Source organism: Lepisosteus oculatus, chromosome 16, assembly GCF_040954835.1.
Source record: "Lepisosteus oculatus isolate fLepOcu1 chromosome 16, fLepOcu1.hap2, whole genome shotgun sequence".
In the NCBI taxonomy this organism is placed as follows: domain Eukaryota; kingdom Metazoa; phylum Chordata; class Actinopteri; order Semionotiformes; family Lepisosteidae; genus Lepisosteus; species Lepisosteus oculatus.
Window position 1 is genome coordinate 1797783 of NC_090711.1, and position 20853 is coordinate 1818635.

The 20853-nt window shown below is 51.0% G+C and overlaps 1 protein-coding gene across 1 annotated transcript; it reads right to left on the reverse strand.

Annotated features, from left to right (window-relative positions):
• Positions 1-4835: 4835 nt before the first annotated feature.
• Positions 4836-19869, reverse strand: apcdd1l (adenomatosis polyposis coli down-regulated 1-like). Its single transcript, XM_006639734.3, has 4 exons — positions 19477-19869; positions 9304-9487; positions 8171-8702; positions 4836-7698 (listed from the first exon to the last, which is right to left on the reverse strand). Exons 1-4 carry the CDS (start codon positions 19535-19537, stop codon positions 6916-6918), a joined length of 1560 nt encoding a protein of 519 aa, XP_006639797.2. The 5' UTR covers positions 19538-19869; the 3' UTR covers positions 4836-6915.
• Positions 19870-20853: the final 984 nt, after the last annotated feature.

Consider the following 20853-nt stretch of genomic DNA (forward strand, 5'->3'; position numbering starts at 1 on the left):
TCTTCTCTTGTGCGGAGTTGTTTATTTTTGCCTGTAAGTGCTTGTGTGTCAAGTTTGTGTTTCAGACGGGCGTGTGGGTGTGCTGTGGCTCGCTCGGTTTCGCCTCCGATGGGCAGGCCGCAGGTCTGTCCGCGGTCCAGTTCTCCTTCACCCTCTTTTTTTGTTTTGGCGACTTCGCCTCTGTCCCCCTCCTTTCTTTTTGTTGTGGGGTGCTGAGGGGATGCCAGCGTGTTGGCAGCTGAGAGCTCCTGGCCTGGGGGGCAGTGGGAGGCCACTGAATGAAATTTTCAAGACGGTTCCTCTTTATCTTAAAGACAGTTACTTGGCCCCGTTAACCACCTTGAAAACTAAGCGTCGCAGTAGAAGAATACTCTTTTTTTTTATGCCAGAAATTAAACCTGCGGTAATCTGAAAGGAATGCAGCTGTAGAACAATAACTACCCCTTCACTGTTTGACTTGTTAACCTGGGTTGGATATCTGAAAAATGGTCTTGATTCAATCCTCCAGTAATTTTGTTCAGTTTCTTTTTAAAACCACCAATTCCCTCTGTAATCTCTCGTCTTTTTAAAAAATATATATATTTTCTCGCTTTGTTTAAAAAGAATCTGGTTTCTGTTGCGGTCTGCAATAAAGTTTATGGCGGTCTGGTTACGTTTCCGAGATTGAAAACCCACAGCGATGTGACCCTGCTGGTGCAATGCAAGTAACCTGGAGTGGCTCAGCAGGTCACCAAGGGGTTTCTGGCTCCCTCGGTGAGTTTGTATCTGGCGCATGTAATGTTGGAAAGAGGAAGCCATTCATTTCGGGTCTTCATTCTCATGCTGGGGGAAATATTTTCTTGCCACTTTGGTGACTGGTAAGTTCTGCGCTTAGGCTACCTCTCCAGGGAGTTGTAGAGAGTCAGCATTATAGAGTGGAAGACTGTGCTGCTGTCCCGTACCTTCTGGGATTGGGTGCGGTTATTTTTGGGTGTCCTCTGTGTGGCGTTTTGATGTTCTCACTGTGGTGTCTGTACGGGCGTTCTGGTTTTCTCCTCCTGTACGAACTCTCGTGGTCCGGGTTAGTGTGTCCACCCTGTAATGGACCACTGTAGTCCCTTCTGCTCTGTGCACTCACAGGGAGTCGCCCAAAGCCCTTTCCAGCAATCGGAGGCATGGCATCAGCCCATATCTCTGTTGCAGAGTTGATCATTCATTTTAAATGGTCGAGCAATATGCTGCACGGATTGGCGTGATCCTCTTCCACCCAAACTCAAAAGACCATGTAAGCACCACATGGTCAGACACCATGAGTTCAGGGACTGGTGAATTGTCTTTTGGAAAATCCTCCACGTCGGACTTGCCTTGAGACTTCAGCCACAGTTTGCCCAACTGTCGTGATGCTGTATGGAAGTCAGTGCTCTCTTCTGCTGGTTTTTTTCCCCAGGAGAGTGGCAGACTTAAAAAATAAATTGAACCACTTCAGGTTACCGTATTGTTGGGAAAACACACCTGGGAATGGCAGCTCTGTAGGAGAATGTTTTTGTTTTGCAAAAAAGGGTTTGCTCTTATGAACAACAGTGTATTCCTCAAGCCAGAAAAGCAACATATTACTTATATTTTTATGAGGCAGCTGCAACTTTACACATGAAAATTGATGGGGTATTAGCAGCATTTATAAACATTGTCAGTCTAATCTGTTTTTCCCTGTTACAGTGCAGGGTTTTGCCAGTTTTCTACTGGAACACAGAGCTGTAACAGGGCGGTCTTGGACCTGAAGTCCGATCTGTCCCTCTTTTACTAGCAGGCAGACACTGAGGCCGCTGCAGGACAGAGAGGAGAAATCTCCGGTTCCTTCTTGGAAGCAGCTTGGTATGGCGGATAAGCAGAGCTGAATCATTTCCCTCCCATGGAATTAACATGACAAGCCCACTAAGATATTTGAGGTTTGGAAGTTGGAACCTTGGTTTTAGCTTAAATTAAAGTGATTTTTTTTCAGTAAGGAATGCTGTACTGTAAGTCATTTTTAAAATATGGTATTTAATCACTTCAGTGTCTCTGGGGCCTCTTTCGTCTTCTCCTTGTTCAAGTAGATGTGTGTATTGTGTCAGGGCTGGGAGTTCATACTCGGAGCTCTGCTCTACTGTTCTACTGCTCCACAGCGAACGGCACTCTGTATCAAACATCGATGTGCAAGCCGGTTTCTAGAGTCTGATTTGGGGAGATTTATTTCATTTTGACAGGGCAGGGTAGGGCAGGTAAAACTGAATAGAACTGTTGTTTCTGCTGTTTTCTTTCCAGCAGGGGGACTGGGCGTGTCCCGTGTCAGCATGCGAGACTCACGCCTAATCGAGAACAATCGATACAGGGGGCTCCTGCACACGACTGCGACTGCGGTCATGAGCAGTCCCCTGGTATTCTCCCACAGCTCTAGTGCTGCCTAGCGAAGCCAGATCGGAGCCTTGCAGTTGGCTCTGGAGAGGGGGGCTGGGGGCCCTGCTGGGCGGGGGGGTTTTACAGTGGAGGTGCAGAGATATCTTCCCTGCTGGAGAAGGCCATACCCATCTGTCGGAGTTGGACCAGCTCTGGGGCTTAGATTTACGAGGTTTCCACCTCCAGTTCACGAAGGATCCGGGACGCTCGGTGCTCTGGTACAAAGCCTAGTCCTTTTCGGTTCTTCCCTCCCAAGCCAAGCCCTCATACACTTGCTGTAACCAGAATGATGACCTCATGGTGCTGCCGGCAGCCGCTGTGGCGAGGCGGGCTGGAGTTAATGCGAACAGGCTGTGTCTGCTGGACGTGCCCAGGGCCTCCTTGCCCTCCTTCTCCCTCTGTTTCTTCCCTCCTCGGGCTAACCCCTGCATTTATTGCTTCATTATTTCTGCTTTTTGATAAAATAATAAAACCAGTAGGATGAAAGAAAATAACAGTGGGAGTAATGATGGCAACCGGAGAGGCTGTGGTTCCAGTTGAAGACTAGCCAAGCCGCCTGCTAGTGTTAGTGCAGCAGTGAGCTGGAGGCTGGGCGGCGCACTCTGTTTTACCGTGGGATAGAGCGCCTTTCCCAAAAGCAGGGCTGATCGGTACGATCTGGTTTGCTCATTCGGTCACAGCCAGGGGCTGGCTAGTGTAAAGTTAAAGCTCTTGAACAGCAGCGAATCCCATCTGACCTTTCGAACACCCAAAGCCCATTTAAAAACACGCCCCAGACTGTAACCTGCAAACAGCCGGTGAGGGGGAACTCAACTGGAGCACAACCCAGAGGAGACCGTGCTCCCTCAGGACCAGGACCTGGGCCGGGCACCGTTGATATAGGAAACCCAAACCCCCAAAAGTTAAACTAGAGGGGTAAAACTCCAGTCCTGGAGAGCCCTGCCGGTTTCTGGTTCTCTTTCCATCTGAGCCCTTAATTACCTAACTGGACTCCTTATTTGCTCATGTGGACAAGCTGAAGCCTGCCCTTGTTCTTGAGAAGCTGGAGCTTTAAAGAGAGCTACGCAAGCTGCTGGACTGGTGCCCCCTGGACTAAAGGCTTGGGAACTGCGCTCATGAGGGCCAGCTGAGTCAATAATTGATCCAATTAAATCATTAGGGGCTCAAGGGGCCGAGAAGTCCTGCCTTTCCAGGCCCAGGAGTGAGGATTGCAGATCTCAAGCAGCATCGAGTGGGAAAGAATGTGTGGAAACTGCCTTAGGGTGGATATTATGCAAACTGTTTGGAACTAACAGGGGGACTGGCGGGAAGTGGTCTGCTCTTGTTGGTGTGCTCTCCCCACTGACCCAGACTGCAGAGGCCACACTGTTCTCCAACTTAGAGAGAGGGTCTCAGAGCACAGCAGGCTGTGCTGTCCAGGACTTCTCCTGTCTTAAACCCACCGTGCTGGGCCTGGAGGAGGCTGAGATAACCCAGCCCTCCCTGTGAAACCCATTCTGATTGTTTCAGCTTAGCCCCCATTTCAAGTGAATTGACAACGTCCTTGTTATGTCGCACACAGTGCCCGTTTGGGGTTTACAACGCTGTTGCGCTTTGGGTTTGGGGGGTTACCGCTTTACAGCACTGGGGTGCCTTGGTGGGCTTCTGCCGTTCTGGTTCAGTTACGAGTCATGCACTGTAAAGAGCGGACGTCTGTGAAATCTGTCAGCCTCAGTCTGGTTCTCTGTGGTGTAACAGTCCTTCATTAGAGCTCTCCAGTGTGTTTCAGTGGTTAGGCAGTTGGAGACGGCGGAGGCACAGATTCAGTTAAACAACCGACTGCAAAAGAGCAGACCGGACATACCTCAAAACCTGGATTTGCAACCTATAACTGCTGGTTGTGTTAAAAGTTTTATTTGAATTTGGATTTGGGCCCTGGGCTGAGAACAGCAGGTCTCCAGAACCGCGGGAGCTGTAACGAGCCGGTGAACAGGCCAATTCCAATTAAAGCCACCTGCTCGTGATTAAGACCAATTAAGAGGGAAGCGGGGAAACTTGAAGTGCGATTTGTGGATCGCAGCCTGTGCGCCTGTGTCGGCGGTTAGTGGTCTGCGTGTTCCAGGGGTGACTTCCAATCATCCTGGCGAGCTGCACAGGGCAGAGGGAGCAGGAAGCACAGAGCAAGAGAAGGAAGGCCGCCCAGCAGGTGTGTGGCCCTTCAGGACACGGGCTGGGGGCAGGGGGTGGATGCACCGATGGTGACTGCCCCTGCCCCTGGCCCTCTCCCCTCAGAGCCCATGAGCCAGCTGTGTGCGCGGTCAGCTTCCGAGAGCCGAATGAGCTGAACGCGTGTGTCCTCGCGCTCTCCAACGCCATCGCAACGGTCTCAAATAAACACAGTCAGCCATCTGGAAAGGAAACAAAATATTTATACAAAACCAAGCTCGCTCGCTGGGTTTTTTAAGTGGAAAACATACTTTTAATATTTTTCATATAAAAAAAAAATCGAAATGAAGAAATGCAAAAGACCCGCAAAAAAGCAGTAATATAAACTATGAAAAGATGAATGAAAAAAAATTTGGCAAGCTCTCTACAAATTTAAAGCATTAGCTACTATAACATATCTCGTTGGGGTTGAAGCCTGTCGCTATTTCTTTTAAGATCTGGATAATAAATAAGTCCATTGCCTGCCAGGTGTGTTGCAACAAGTCCTGGACGGCAACGTGAGGAGTCGTCACAGAGCTCGGGGAGCTGGACTGCATGGGCAGTGTCCGGCCATCTGCTTGGACGATCTCTGGGCCTGGTCAGTACTGGGTGGGAGAGCTGCTTGCTGCTGTGTGTGGTGTTGGTGGACCAGTAGGGGACGCTCTTCTTGCTGAACCAGAATGGACCATTACCACAGTAAGGTGGCTGGGGGTCACTGTGCTGTTGGAGGTTCTGTCCAGCAGATGAAACATTAATGGCCACGTAGCCAGGGCTTCGGTGTGAAGACCCCAGAGCACTGTTCGGGAGAGTTCGGCTGTCAGCCCCTGGCATTCTGGCTTAATCCCATGCTGGGTTTGCACCATTTGGCCCCCACTTCAGAGGAGGGCTGTGTGTCAGGCTGTGCTGTAGATTCTGAGCTCTGCACAGGCTCTCCATTCCTCAGATCAGCCTGCACCTCAGTCTCCAACCCCCAGTTTGTGCCGGTTCCACGTTCTGTCCAGTTTAACAGGTATTAAGAAATATATAAACCCTTGAAACACTTAAGAGTGACTGCCAAAGATGAGTTAGTTTTTTTTTTTAAAGTCTTCTTTCTATACAAAGATACAAATTTAAGTACTTGGTTTGTAACTTAATTCTGGCAAAATCATGTGTGAGTCCCATTGTTATACGTGTTTGTCAGGTAGGTTGAAATTGTGATTTAATCTGGCTAAAGATTAGCGCAGTACACATGAATCCACATGATGTGTGGTGCAGGAAAAGGTGAAAGGATTGCAGTACCCAGCTCTGACCAGCAGGTGTCAATGTAGAGGAGAGAAACAGAATATCTTCAAGATTTAAAGCTGCTTGTCAGGATCTCGAACTTATGTAAAATATCCACTGTTGATCAATTTGAATAGGTATGCTCAGTCATTGCTTTGAGTTTAAATACGAGTGCACTGCTACTGTGACAGCAAGAAAGCCAACAGTGTCTCTCAACTTAGGTAGATTGGCTGTCTGGTTAAATAATTAATAAAATATCTGGAAACCTCTGCCAAAAAAACTCAAAACATGATTTTGAATTTTTTCTATACAGGAATCAGCACCTCCGAGTAACATTTAATGGAGATAAAATGTGTAAAGTAGTTATTAATTACAATGTATGTTATTATTAATATTTAAAGGATTTTGTTTGGTAAGAACTGCCCTCCCTTCTTCATCCACCCCCCCGCCCCTTCCCCCACCCAGTGAGTTAAAACTAGCACTGCCATGGCCTTCCCCAACACCAACAGCCTTCATTTCCAGCTCTCTCCCTTCTTCCCAGCTCGTAAGTACAACAGTGTCACAGTCGGGCACTTCACAAAGCCTGAGTGCCTTGCCATCTTGAAATGGCCGGGACTGTCCATGTTTTCCAAACTCAAACCCTCTCCGGCTGATTCCAAGCCCCTGCAACAGCACTCAGCTTGGGATGAGACCGTTATGGTGACATCACTCCTAAGGACTCCCAATAGCTTAACAGTGTCCCTTGTCGGGAGACTGGCCCTTTGGCATAGTGGTTTTCACCATTGGTGGGGCTTCACTTGGGACTGGTAGATACCAGGAAAAGGCATAGAATCCGAGGGGAGGGGAGATGTACACACCTCTTCACATAATATCATTGTGTTTGTGTGTTTGATCTGTGTTTGAAGATTTAAACTGTATATGAAAAGTCATGAAAGGAACTTAGGAGTATGGGTTTGGATGGCTTGGTCCTGATACAGAGGAATCTCCCACGTCTCCAAAAACAGTATCTCTACCCCTGAATTTTCTCACAGCTCCTTCGACAGAGGGAGTCCCCGGGGGTCAGCGTGTCTGGACACACCAGCTGGCCAGCACCAGCACCGCGGAGCAGGCCAGGGCAGGCAGCCTCCGCAGGCCAGCAGCCCCGCTGGCAGGGACAGGCGGCGGAGGAGGGGCGCGGTGGGGGCTGTGCCGTGGAGGGGGAGCCGCCTGGGGCCCCGCGCACTGGATGAGCGGAGCCTGGTACGAGGTGGGCCGCTTGCTGGGCCTGTCCGGGCTGGACCCGTCGGTGGGCCTCTCCCCGATGAACAGCAGGGGGCGCTGGCGGTGGTCCAGCTCGGTCTTGAAGAGCTCGTACTCCTTGTGCGGCAGCCTGATGCCCAGGAGGGCGCAGCCGCCCGTGTGGGTCACGTCCTGCTCCACGCCCACCCCCCAGCCGCCCGCCCGCCCGCAGGCGCCCTCCGGGGACGAGCTGAGCGCCCTGGCCGTGGCCGGGTCCAGCGCCGTCACGCTGGCCCGCGTCACCTTGAAGACGAACTCGGTGGCCCCCTGCACCAGGCCGGAGGGCGCCCCCCGGGCGTAGTGCCCGGCCGCGCGCACGGTGAAGGTGGGCTGGCGGCAGGCCGGGTCGGAGTAGTGCTGGTAGCTGCCCTCCCAGGCGCGGCGGTCCTCGTAGAAGGTGAAGAAGCGGGTCAGGAAGAGCACGGCCGGACGCACCTCGCACTCCCGGCTCACCCACTGGCCCCCCAGGGCCAGGGGCGGCGGCGGCCGGGGGGGCAGCACGGGGGGGCGGTGCTCGGAGGAGCGGTACACGGCGCCACACACGGGGCAGGGGTGGACGTGGTGCTGAAAGAGGGAGAGCGAGACGCAGGGTCACTCACTGCCAGGAGTGCAGCTTCCTGAGCCGAGGAGTGTGTTTCAAAGTAAAGGAGAGTGGTGCAGGGGCGCTAGTGCTGCCCTCCCTTCTTCATCCACCCCCACCCTCCCCCACCCAGGGCTGCCTCACAGCGCTGGGGCCCTGCCTTCAATTCCAGCCCTGGGGTTCTATGGGGTGGAGTTTGCGTGTTCCCCTTGTGTTTGCGTGGGTTTCCTCCCACAGACTAGAAACACGCTGGCAGGTTAACGTGCCAGTGTGTGTGTCCTGTGATCCTGCCCAGGGTGTACCCTGCCTGGCGCCTGGCGCCCCCGCGACCCAGGATCGGAAGAAGTGGATAGAACGCGGAGGGATGGGAGAAGGAATGTCTCAATCTCGCATCCATAAGGTCTCGTGTGTGCGCCCTGGACTGTAGGGGAGTGTGCGGGCCGCTCGGGGTCTCACCATGGCATTCTGCAGGGGCTGCTGGTAGCCGGTGGGCCGGTGGTGGGTGCGCTGCGCCCACTCGGTGTGGATGTCGCCCAGGAAGAGCTCCTGCACCAGCCGGCCGTGGGCGTGGTGCCGCGTCTCCACCCTCAGCAGCCCCAGCTCCAGCATGGAGAAGCCCAGCGCCTCCAGGCAGTCCCGGCCCGCCCTGGCGCTGCGGAGCTCCAGCACCCTGCCGGGGGCCCAGGGCCACCCGCCCGCGGGGGGGAGCGTCCCGGGGCAGGAGGAGCCCAGCCGCCCTGCCAGCTGGCGCCGCGCCCGCGCGCTGTGGAGCACGATGCCCACTTTGAGCAGGTGGTGCTCGGCCTCGGTGGCCCCGCGCGTGATCCAGGAGGCCTGGCGCAGCCGCAGCCTGCCCCTGATCACCAGCGAGTAGGCGGGCGTCCGGCAGCCGGCGTCCTCGTAGTAGAACTGCAGGGCCTTGAAGAGGCGGCTGGGGTAGAAGGTGTAGAACCGGGTCAGGAACTCCGGGCCGGGCCGAACCTCACACCTGCGGGAGACAGAGGTCATGTGATGAGGCAGATGTCTGCAGAACCAGAAGCTTTCTCAGTAGAGTAAACCGTCACTTTAACGGCCAAAAGCAGTGAAAATCAGAAATCCAGGACTTCCCCCACCGTGAAGGAATAAAACACAGCATGGGGTTCAAATTTCAGGACTAGCAGCGGGGCCGGCCAGTTGCTTACACAGGCTGTTGCTTGTGTTTTGGATGATGCTGCATATTCTAAACAGCATATTTACAACACGTGAAATAAAGGGCCTGTACTGTATGTTTAGGATGAAAAAGGCACAGGAAAAATTTTCACTGACTGTGTTGATTGCAATTGATAAAAAAAATAAGTTAAAAGATCCAGAAAGCATTTCTGTAGTGTGGATGTATCTTTTCTCGTTTCATAGCGTACTTTTGGGCAGAACGAACGAACAAAACAGATTTCCCTGCCTCCTGTTTTGTTTCTTCTCCAAGAATTCAAGAGCCTGTGTCGCCGCCGTGGTACTGTAGCAGCGTGTGGTGCTGACGCAGGGAGGGTGTGAGAAGTGTGCATCGACTGCCCCCTGGGGCGCGTGCTGTTCTGCTGGTGTTGGAGGTGACTTGCCTGGTGGACACCCAGTTTCCCTCCAGCCGAGGGGGGATGAGGGCTGTGATCCTGGCGCCGTCCTGCAGGTGGCGCAGTTGAGAAAGGCACTGTGGCTCCCAGAGCAGCTTGGTGGTGGTAGTGTTGCGAGGGGCCTGCGGGGCAGTCGGGACGTCCCACGGCTTCCTGCCGGCGACGGACAGAGCTGAAAGTGCACAGACAGGCGGCTGAGCAGGTGGAGGAGCCCGACGCTTCCCACGAGGAAACCCTGCGGGCGCTCCCAGCTCCGGTCACAGAGGGTGCCCTGGATCACGGGCTGGCTCATTTCAATCTTCCAGTTAGGTGCTTTTAGCCCTTGAAAATGTGAATGGCGTCTGTGCACTTTGTATCTGTTTCTGTCAATGTGACCAACTGGGCTTCTACAAAAGCACATAACTGTTCGGAGACAGAAGGGAGGAAAGCACAAGGCTCTGTATGCTGAACTAAGGTATTTTCTTCAACCAAGGACTAAGTACAGAAAGAGCTAAGCAAAATTCTAAACATCAATTGAAGTGATAACCGGTGAAAAACAGCCGACACTGGGGTCCCCCAAGTCCAGGGCTGGGAGCCCCTGATCTTGACAACATGTCAGAGCCATGAGCAGAAGAGAAGAGTAATTAGCGCTTCCATGTGAGTGTTGCAATATGGCCTCTGCTGTCTCGACACCAGTTCACTGTGTATGTAAGATTGTGCCAAGTTTACAGAGGTTTTGCTTTTTCTCTGTAAAAACAAAAAAAAAACTGTTAAGTAATACATTTTAATAATAATACTACTGTAATAGCTGTTGATTTACGGATGCTTTAGGAGATGGAAAGCAGCCCTTGGGCTTCAGATTTCAGTAATTTTCCCTGTAATGGGATTTGATGGGGCTATTACAGCAGGATATACATCTGAATTAATAGTTGGCCAGTCTACTGAAAGAGAAAGCCTGGAGTTCTGGCTTGTCACTGCTTTGCCGCGGGCAGCTGCAGTTTCATAGTTTTTTATTTTCTTTGGGGGAGGAGTTGGGGGTCTGCCAGTGAGCCAGAGAGGAGTTAGTGTTGGTGATACTCCTTCGTTTCTTTTTAATTGCATCTGGATTGGGTACCAAGGTCCTAATGAAGGATGTCACTGACTTTTTCTAGGTCATTAACCAGTTGGTTTATGACCCCACGTGCCGCAGTGAAAGAGCAGCCTGCATGCTGGCCTGATTTCTCCATAATGTTCCAGTCTGTACAGCTGATACCTACAGAGCTCTCGGAAAAAGACTGTACCATTCCAGCGCTGGAGGAGATGACTGCCTTAAATTGATGTCCTTCCTAGCAATCCGTGCATTGTTCACACTGAGGAAGAGGAGGCTGTTCAGGAGACGTTTGTGGTTTTGCATTTTGTTCAATGCATGTTAAATTATTCATACATGGTGCCATCCAGCTTACCAAACCCTGCAAACATTTTGTTAAAAAAAACATCTGCAATTTCAGCATTAGCTAATTAATAAAGTGGAATAAACAAAATCATAGTATCCCACAGTATTAACTATGCCAGTCTGCACTCACGAATACAATAAAAGTCCTTTATCGATTAAGCTCTGTATTCAAAAGTTAACCTTAAGGTCCCTCAGTGAGCCTTCCTGTTCTGCAGGTTCTGCAGTGACGCTCAGTGTTGTGCAGTGAAGCTCAGTGCTCTGTAAGCCTTGAATTGTGTGCGTTCTGTGGTCTGCAGAGGGACATGGGGGCAGATTCACTCAGGAGAGGAAACAAGGAGGAGACACAAACTTTCCCAGCCCAGTTTGTTTTTGATTAAACCCAAATGGTCTGGTTGAAGAGGCTCCCTTCCAGAGGGTGGTTTAGCAATGGTTTGTTTTGTAACGAGCAGTGTGTCTAGAGTTTCAGCTTCCTCAGCCAAATGTCAAACACAGAGGGGAATCTTTGATGAGTGACCCCCTCCCCACTCCTCCCACTCCTCGTTGTGTGTCTTGGTTACAGCATGTGGCAGAAATGAGCCAGTCTGCCATCGTCAGTATCTGTTCCTCCAGGACCAGTGAGCGGAACCATTTCTGCTTCACGGACAAACAAGTCATATTCCAGCAGAGCAAGACATGCAGATGGACATTTCCTTCTGTACAAAGATACTGCTTAGTTCCCTGATTCACGATGTGCATTGTGCTTTACAGTAAGACTCAGCTTTTCATAATATTGCACACGGATTTGAATGGACTTGTACAAAATAACCTCTTGTGGTTTGTTGACACTTCTATAGCTCTCAGATATTTAGCTACACATTAATAGCCCCTTAATTTCAAGGTCTCCATTTAAAAAACTCAAAGACATATGTCTGACCATATTTTCTTCACCAAAGTACTTAGTAAAGCATGATCACAATCGTTTCCTTCAGCTAACTGATTAAAAACTCTCGGGTGTTTCACACATTTAAGACAGCCATATGAGGAGTGCTATATGCATTAGTTCAAATCCTTCTCAATGCAGACACGAGCTGGGTTTGGCTTGTCACATGCGATTTATTTAGTTAACAGTCTACTAGAAAATATGCATTTGATTTTGTTTTTACAGTACCAAACCATATGAAATATGTTTGCAATTTTCTTTTGTAAATATTTTTATATCTGTCATTATGTCTTTAATTCTGCTGGCATGTTGCTCCATTTTCCTGAAACGCCCCTACTTTATGATACTGATCAAGTTGAATTAAAGTTCTGTCTTTTGTTCCTCTCAATTGCCTACTGAGGTTCTGGTTTGTGTTAAGATCTCCCCAAAAAAAAATGAAACTCCAAAAACGTTAACAACACTAAAACAGTTCAAAGAGAATGGTTACATTTATTTAAAAAATCATGTTGTGTAAAAATAACGTTTAGATTTCAGCGGGAGGTACAATTTAGCAGATTTCTTTAAGGTTTTTACACAGGGTGTCCCTCAGCTTTGACCCCTCATTTACAATTCAACGGCTTTCTAGCGGAAAAACTGTGTGTTATTAAACACATGGCTCCAGTTAAAAAAAAAGCTTGTTACAAAATTAAAGTAATTGAGCTTTTGGGGCTCCTGTGGAGAAATGGGGTTTTTAGTCAGGAACAAAACGTTTCAGCTTCGGATTGTTTCTAAATGAATTTGCACGTTATTACTTACAGACCCAGACCGTCCGTGTCTCAGCTCGCAGTGACAGGTTGGGGACGGGACATGCACACTGAAGCAGGGGTTCAACCTTCTCCTGCAGAAGTGCTGTCCTGGGGTCTGCGAGACCAGAGAGCCCAGGCCAGACCCTCTCAACCCTGCTCCCCCAGTGCTGATCCAGGCTTGATCCCTGATCCCGGCCAGCCCAGGCTCGGAATCCATCCATCCACTCCCCCCCCTAACCTTCACACATCTGACCCACATGTTGACGAGAGGCTGACCTTTAACCTCAGGGAGAAACAGGTAGGAGAGGGACTTCCTGTCCGCATTGATGCTCGGGCTGGTATTGTAACGACAATGGCTGCATTGCAGGTCTAGGGCTTTCATTGTAAAGCTTAGCCAGAGGTTTTTAGAAGCGGGAGCCTGGAGGAAGTTTGATCAGTGGGTTCATAATAATAATTCCTTACACTTGTACTGTAGTGCTTTTCTGGATGATCCACTCAAAGCGCTTCACAGGTCATGGGGATCCCCTCCACCCCCACCAGTGTGCAGCCCCACCTGGATGATGCGCCAGTCTGCTCCCCCACACCCCAGCTCTCAGTGGGGAGGAGAGCAGAGTGATGAGGCCAGTTCTGAGAGGGGGGTTATTAGGAGGCCATGATTGGGAATGTCCAGGGAGGAAGTTTAGCCAGGACACTGGGGTAACACCCCTACTCTTCTCAAGAAACACCCTGGGATTTTTATTGACCACAGAGAGTCGGGCTTTTTCACAGAGAAATCACGCACTGCTCTTTTCAAACCCGGGACCCTGGGGAGGAGGACATGCCAGCAAGGTTGGGGATCACCTTGCATGCGACAGCCAGCTGCTGAGGACGCCCCAGACAAGACCATCTCTTTCTTACGAATTGGACTTCAGCTCATACCTTGCAAGTGAGCGCCGCCGCCTACATTTTGTCTCGATCAGATCAGCTTTACCGCTTCCCCACTTCATAAGACGACGACTCCCAAAGACTTGGATGAGCAAGGGTTTTCAAGGAGAACGGGTGACCAGTTGCCCGGATCTTCCAGATATTCCATCCCACCAGCAGAGGGCGTGGAGGAGCCACACTTGAGTTATCATGCTGGCAGGATCTTCTGTTCTTTTAAACAGGCTGAACACCAGAGGGCGCCACAGAAGAGGCTCTGAAACTGGCCCTGGTTACTGCCCGATCGCCTGTTTGAAAATGGTAATTGCTTGCATTTCTACACTGTTTTTCATCTCAAAGAATCCCAAAGCACATTACATAAAGGCGGGGACCCACGTCATCCACCCGTGAAGTTCAGCTCCACCTGAGTGACTCAGAGCAGCCAACCTATGTCAGTAATACCACTGCACAGCAGATCAGGGGGAAGAGCATGACGTTGCTTCACCAATTAAGGAAGAATTTATTTCAAGGTGCCAAGAATGGAATTCAGCCAGATCGCTGGGGTAAACACCCCGAGCCATATCAACAATGCCCTGGGATCTTTAACGACAAAATAGTCAAGATTTGGTTTAATCCCACCCCACTCTCTCCACTGGAGTACGCATCTCCCACTCACTCTACTGGGACAAAGTATTAGAAATGCTGACTTTGTGAAATGGGCATGAGCCAGCAGCAGATGACGACTAGCCCTGCGCGCCGTGAGGCGTGTTTGCTTGCTGGCTTCTGCCTCTGCCCAGTGAGAGCAGCCTGCTGCGCGCTGGCTCTGCAACCTGTGACTGCTGGGCGGGCCAGCGCTCCGACGACGTCCCAGCCCCAGTCCGTCTGGGTCTGTTCGCACAGCTCGTGCCGTTCCAGCTCTGACGAGGTTTGTTTATGTGCGGCTCCCGGGACGACTCTCCTGTTTCTCACTCTTTCCGTCCCTGATGTTCTCCCAGCTTGGCGGAGGCAGCCTGTCCTTTCCCCTCCCTTTGGCCTGCGCTCCTCCTCTTGGCTGTCCCGGGCCGGACAGCCCTCTCCAGCCCCCTGGGCGGCTCAGCCCTGCAGCAGGAGGACACGGGGCGCAGGCCTGGCGGAGAGACGGCACCTCCTCGCTCAGATTAAAGATCCCCGACGGAAAGTTTGCGCCTCATTTGCGGTGGATGAATTTCAGTTTCTGTCTTTCGTCTGCTGATGCAGCGCAGTTCGTTCACAGACCAGGGAAACGGTGTCAGTCTTCATGTGGCGAGAGCGCAAAGAGCCCATTGACTGTGAGCACTGAGACAGAAAGAGCTTCTCAGCCACCGACGAACATTTGCAAATAAAAGCAGAGGCTGTTTACTAAATCTTCCTCATCTGGTTGCTTAGCAGCTGAGTGATCTAAGAGCCCATCAGATTGCTTTTTGAAGGATCCCAGGAATCAACGAGATCCCCATAAAACTCTTTCACGCCTTACAAGCATAGCTTCACGAGGAGAGCAACGGGGGAAGAGAGCCTTGTGGAGGTTATCCCAGGATCAAGCGCTTGTTTTTATTACAGTCCATGCACTCATTTCACAGCTATTGACACCTAATCCAGCCCACTGTTCTCTTTCCTTGAGAGTTTGGATCTGCCTCATCCAGCCGTGGTGTTTATTTAGACTGGGGATGAGGTCCCCTCGCTAATCCAGCGAGTGACCTGCAGCAGCTCCTCCTGTGTTTTGTTAAGGCTGAGCTGGACATTCTTTGCAAGCCAAATTCAGAAAAGAGCCGGCGTTTGCCAAACATTTCATTAAGGGAAAAAATTGCATATCGCACGCAAGTGTCAGTCAGGACATCTTCAAATTATTTGGGCTACAGCAAAGTACGAGCTTTGGTTAGGTTGGGGTCTGGCAAGTCTAAGTCCGTGTAAAACAGAGAACGTGATACAGAAGTAATCGTAACGTAATGCTTTGCTTCAGCCCTGTATCTCTGTTCTGACATTGTGTTTCCTACCACACTGCACGGCCCTCTCCAGCACACGAGAGCTCATGAGCGGTGATTGATCTCGGATGTTTTGAAATAAGACTGCTGTCTCACCCATTGCACCATGAGCCGTGATCCCTGTCTGCTGGGCACTCTACTGATATTCCATTTGCCTTCGCTTGGTTAACTGGTTTCACCATGGTTGCAGACCTTCTTAAAAAAGCGTACTTTTAGCTCACCTGATGTAGCCTTGACTCCCTGTAGTCCTGAATAGTAGACGACAACATTTCCTTGGATTTATGTACAGCATTTCAACCCAGTAGACCCCAAAGTGCTTCAGATACAGGTGGGCACCCACTTCATCTGATACTGAAATCCAGCGCCTGTCACCCATACTGTGCTCTCACAGGAAGAGCCCTGGGTATTCTCATGACCAGCAGTGAGAACATCAGTTTCATGTCTCATCTGAGAGACAGAGCCTCCCATGGCACAATATCCCTGGTTACCGTTACCAGACTGGGGCATTGGATTGGAAAATCTGATTGAGATGAATGAGCGCCACCTAGTGGCATCAATGCCACACTACCCACAATGCACCAGACAGCGGAGCAAATGACTCTGTGACCCGCTGCGGAATCGAGAACGAGCAGAGCCAAGAATAATTAGCACCGCAGAGAGGTTGACAGGCTCGTTTATTCTGCCTCACTGGACCAGTTTCCAGTAGCGCACTGATCCCAAGAGAGGCTTCCCGGGCTGTCCGTGAGCAGACAGCAGTGCGCTGTGGGACAAAGGTGCTGGGTCCAGCCCCGGGTGGATGAAATCCCTTTTTTCCCCCTGGAAACCTGGCACTGCCTGGCAGTTTCCTCGTCAGCTTTTCCCACATGCATCCAACAGGGGCATGCCAACACGTACTGCCCACTCCTGCCAAGACAGGGCATCTCGTCTGCTCTGCCTCTGTCTTCATGTGCTCTGTTAGAAAAGTACCCCAGCAGCACAATGAGGCTCTGGAGCATGCTTTACTGTACTGCATGGAACTACACTGCGTCCTACTGCACTGTACTGAACTACATCCTACTGTACTGTACTATAGAATTCTACTGTGGAGTCAGCAAGCAGACAGATCTCTCCAGGCAAGCAGATTGGTTTAATAATCTAACAACCTGCTCTCATATCATGCAGGCCCATAGCAGGAAACTAGAGGAAACTGTCACAGCTATCTGGGTGCCCCGGACAGTGTCACATAAGCAATATTTCATCAGCCTAAGCTGCTCAGGGGGATGGGTTTCACCCCAGTTTCTGTACTGTGAGGGGATCACGAAACAAGACTCTGTGCTCTCTGTCACAGATTAGCCTCAACGTACATTGGTCCCCTTTCGACCAGTGTATCTTGGTCAAGAGGAGATTAGTGGTGTCTGCAGCGGGGGCGTCACACCCTGATGGCGAGGACAGAGCCCTCCAGCACCTGTGCACGCTGTTCTTCAGGACGTGCATGCCGGGGTGGTGAATGTGTAACCTCCTGTCTGAGGACTGAGGAAATCTGGCACCGGTGAAAAAATCCCGGCTTCAGCCCTGACAGGATGGGCTCTCGTTTGGCCGCTGCTAAAACGATGGACAGGAGAGCCCCATTGCTCCTCTTTCCCACCGGACGAAGCCATCCGTCCCTCAGGTGTTCCGGGAGCTGGAGTAAACATCTGGCAGCAGCGAGGAGTGAGGAGAGGGAGAGGGAGAGCAGTTCCACTGAACCAGGAAGCCAGGGGCAAGCAGAGAGACCGCAGACGGAGTGGGAGTGTGAGGTGGGGCAGCTCTCTCTCTCCCTGCCCAGCTGGTTCACCTGCCTTCCTGGGCTCACAGCAGGCGGCCGAGGCCTGAGCGGTGCATTACTGCTGTCTGCACTCACGCCGTGTGTTACAGCGTCACCTCAACCGCTGCTGACAGGGGGAAGCGCTGGGCTCTCAAGGCTGGAGCTGGGAAGGTAATGGGAGCCGATGGCTGGGTGTGTTATCGCCATGTGTTATTCTTGCCATTACAGTAATCGGCCCATTAGCGGCCCTGACAATCCTCCTGACACGCGGCAGGACAAGGAGAGAGGTCCCCCACGGGGCCAAGCTGCACTTTCCTAACACTGCCTCGTACTATAGCACTAGAGCACTACAGCACTACAGTACAGCACACTACAGCCCTACAGTACTACAGGAGTACAGCGCACTATAGCACTACAGCACACTACAGCACACTACAGCACTACAGTACAGCACACTACAGCACTACAGTACAGCACACTACAGCCCTACAGTACTACAGCACTACAGTACAGCACTACAGCGCACTATAGCACTACAGCACACTACAGCACTACAATACAGCACACTACAGCCCCAAAGTACTACAGCACTACAGCACTACAGTACAGCACTACAGCGCACTATAGCACTACAGCACACTACAGCACTACAGTACAGCACACTACAGCCCTACAGTACTACAGCACTACAGCGCACTATAGCACTACAGCACACTACAGCACTACAGTACAGCACACTACAGCACTACAGTACAGCACACTACAGCCCTACAGTACTACAGCACTACAGTACAGCACTACAGCGCACTATAGCACTACAGCACACTACAGCACACTACAGCCCTACAGTACTACAGCACTACAGCACTACAGTACAGCACTACAGTACAGCACTACAGCGCACTATAGCACTACAGCACACTACAGCACTACAGTACAGCACACTACAGCACTACAGTACAGCACACTACAGCCCTACAGTACTACAGCACTACAGCACTACAGTACAGCACTACAGCGCACTATAGCACTACAGCACTACAGTACAGCACACTACAACCCTACAGCACTACAGCACTACAGTAGACTACAGCACAACAGCACTACAGTACAGCACTACAGTGCACTACAGCACTACAGTACAGCACTATAGCACACTATAGCACTACAGCACACTACAGCACTACAGTACAGCACACTACAACCCTACAGCACTACAGCACTACAGTACAGCACTACAGTGCACTACAGCACTACAGTACAGCACTACAGTGCACTACAGCACTACAGTACTTCAGCCCTACAGCAGTACAGCATTCAGAATTGCTCTGACCCCGGGTTCCCTGCAGTGTGTGCTGTGCTTATGGCACATCTGTTAGTCGCTTTTTGTCTCACTTCGACCAGGGCTCACAATAAACGTGAAACAGGGACCCTCTCTCTCCTCCACCTGGCTTCTGCACAACATCACACACCTGCCCTGCTGAGCTGGACGTGTACTCTTTTACATCATTTCCACCGCTTATCTTTAATTTAATAGAATTAAGGCAAAAGCATGCAGCTGTGCCTCTGATCATCCTGTCCAGATGTATAATGCACCAGCGCGATTCATGTCATGTCCTGCGATCCAGACCTGTAGCAAACCCAGCTGCTCTTAGCTTGGGCTTCTAAACTTGGGTGTAGTTTGCTGTGCTGCTATCATGTAAGCAGTTTTGTTTTTCTAAAAAGTGAAAAAAAAGTGAAAGACTCACTGACTGACTGATTTCATATGCACTAAGAAGCATGATATTCATTTCTCTCCTTTACTGTTGGCCAGATCCTAATCTTCGCTGAGACGCTCTTGTGTGAGTTGTCTCTTCGGTGTTAAAGGCACTACCAGGGACCAGGGGTAAGGAGGTCAGTGCGCTCTGTCTTTAACAAAGTTGGTGGCATTCTTCAAAGCAAAAATCACTCAGGAGATCTATGAAACAGAGTCTTTGGAATATATTCAAAAACCATGAAAGCAAAGCAAGCTACAGCCAGAGTCAGACAAAAGCAAGAAAAAAATGATCTTGTACTTAAAAGACCTTATCGAGATTTCAGGCTCAGATAGCGACATGCCCGGTCAGAGGACTTGGAAAGCAAGGTGGGGCTTTGTGCTGACCGCGGTAAACCACAGTAAAATCTGCACAAGTATCTCAATACTGAATGAAAAACAAGAGGGTAGCGGACAGTTCTGGAAGGTCTGGCAAGACTCGATCACTGATAGCACTGGAGCCCATCTGTCTTGCGATCTGGGCAGACAGCCGTGCTCTCTCCCCCCGGCCGGGCTGGAGAGAGCCGCCTGGGGGAGAGGGAGCCCAGAGGGCACCCACAGGGGCCGTACTCACCTGCCCACGTCCACAGCACCCAGAGCGCCCCTGCCAGGTGTGCCCGCGGAACCCACGCCATGGCAGCAGCTCCCTTTCCGAATCCCAATCCGCGTCTCCTCCGGACCCTTCTCTCCTGCTCCTTCTCTCTAAAGCAATCCCATTCCAAAGGGGAAAAATACAGAACTCACAAGAGGTCCAACAGTAAAGCCCCCTGTCCTAGTCCTTGCTTTCTTTTTCCCTTTGATTCTGTTTTTGCGTGTTATAATCCACCTCCTTCCCCTGCGGGGACGTGTGCGAGGCTGTGCGGCGTCTCTCTCTGCGCTCGAGTGGGACGGTCTCCCCTCCCTCTCTGCTCCCTGCCTGTCTGCTCCTCTCCCTCGCTGTGCTCTGATTCAGCCTGGCCTCTGGCTTAAAGAGGCAGAGAGCGAGAGAGAAGAGGAGGGGTCTCCAGACTCCGGAGCCTCAGCCCTCCAGAGGGAACTCTGAGCAAGGTGCAGGGAGGAGAGGGAGGAACGGAAAACTCACTAGAGAACCACACTTCAGGGAGACATGACCTGCACTCCTGTTGGTTAAAAGAACCCCTTTTGCTTTAAATACAGCTCAGACGGGGAAGCTACACTTTGCACAGTGCTCAGGCTATTGCTATTTTCAAGAAGCACAGAACTAATACGCACAAAACGTGTCCGTCATGTTGCCGATACTATACCCTTCCCAGCTCCATGTGCGTCACCCTCAGGACGTAATACTTTAATAAACGCTGCCCATTCCTCTGGACAGGTAACTGCTTTAATAATAACAGACAAGCAACAGGACTGGTCAATATTCCGATTCAGCAGTGCCCTCTGGGATGCAGTACAGAAATCCCTGGAATTCCTTGGGATGGGAGTTCAATCCCAGGAACAGGACAGTCTTCCCCACCGCCACCCTGACTAGGAGAGGGCAGGACAGTTTCACTGGTGCGTGAGAGATCTGATCCCTTCAGACCCTTCAGGCCCTGAAGCAGTTTTAACCCCTGTAGTGTCACCTGAACTCAATAATCCTGCACTTTCGCTTTGCAGCGAAATTGTTCCCGTCTCTCTGCCTTGAGAGACGCAGGCTCACATGGATACAGCTCTCCCAGTCGCTGGCCTCTCCAGACATTCCTTATTAAAGTTTGACGGAATAGCACCTGCTTGACGCCTCACAGCATTTTTGCAAAACACGTATGACAGAAAAAAGGCTGTGGGGGGTGGGATTTAAGAGGATTAATACAAGCCTAGGTAAAGCTCATTTTCTCGGTGCTTGAGACCAGCATGCGTGTGTGTTAGGGGCACTGCGACTGGGCTGCACTGAAGGCTGGAGTTTCAGGTCAGAGATGTGGAAAGAGGCTGCATTAGGACAACTTTAGTCTGATTC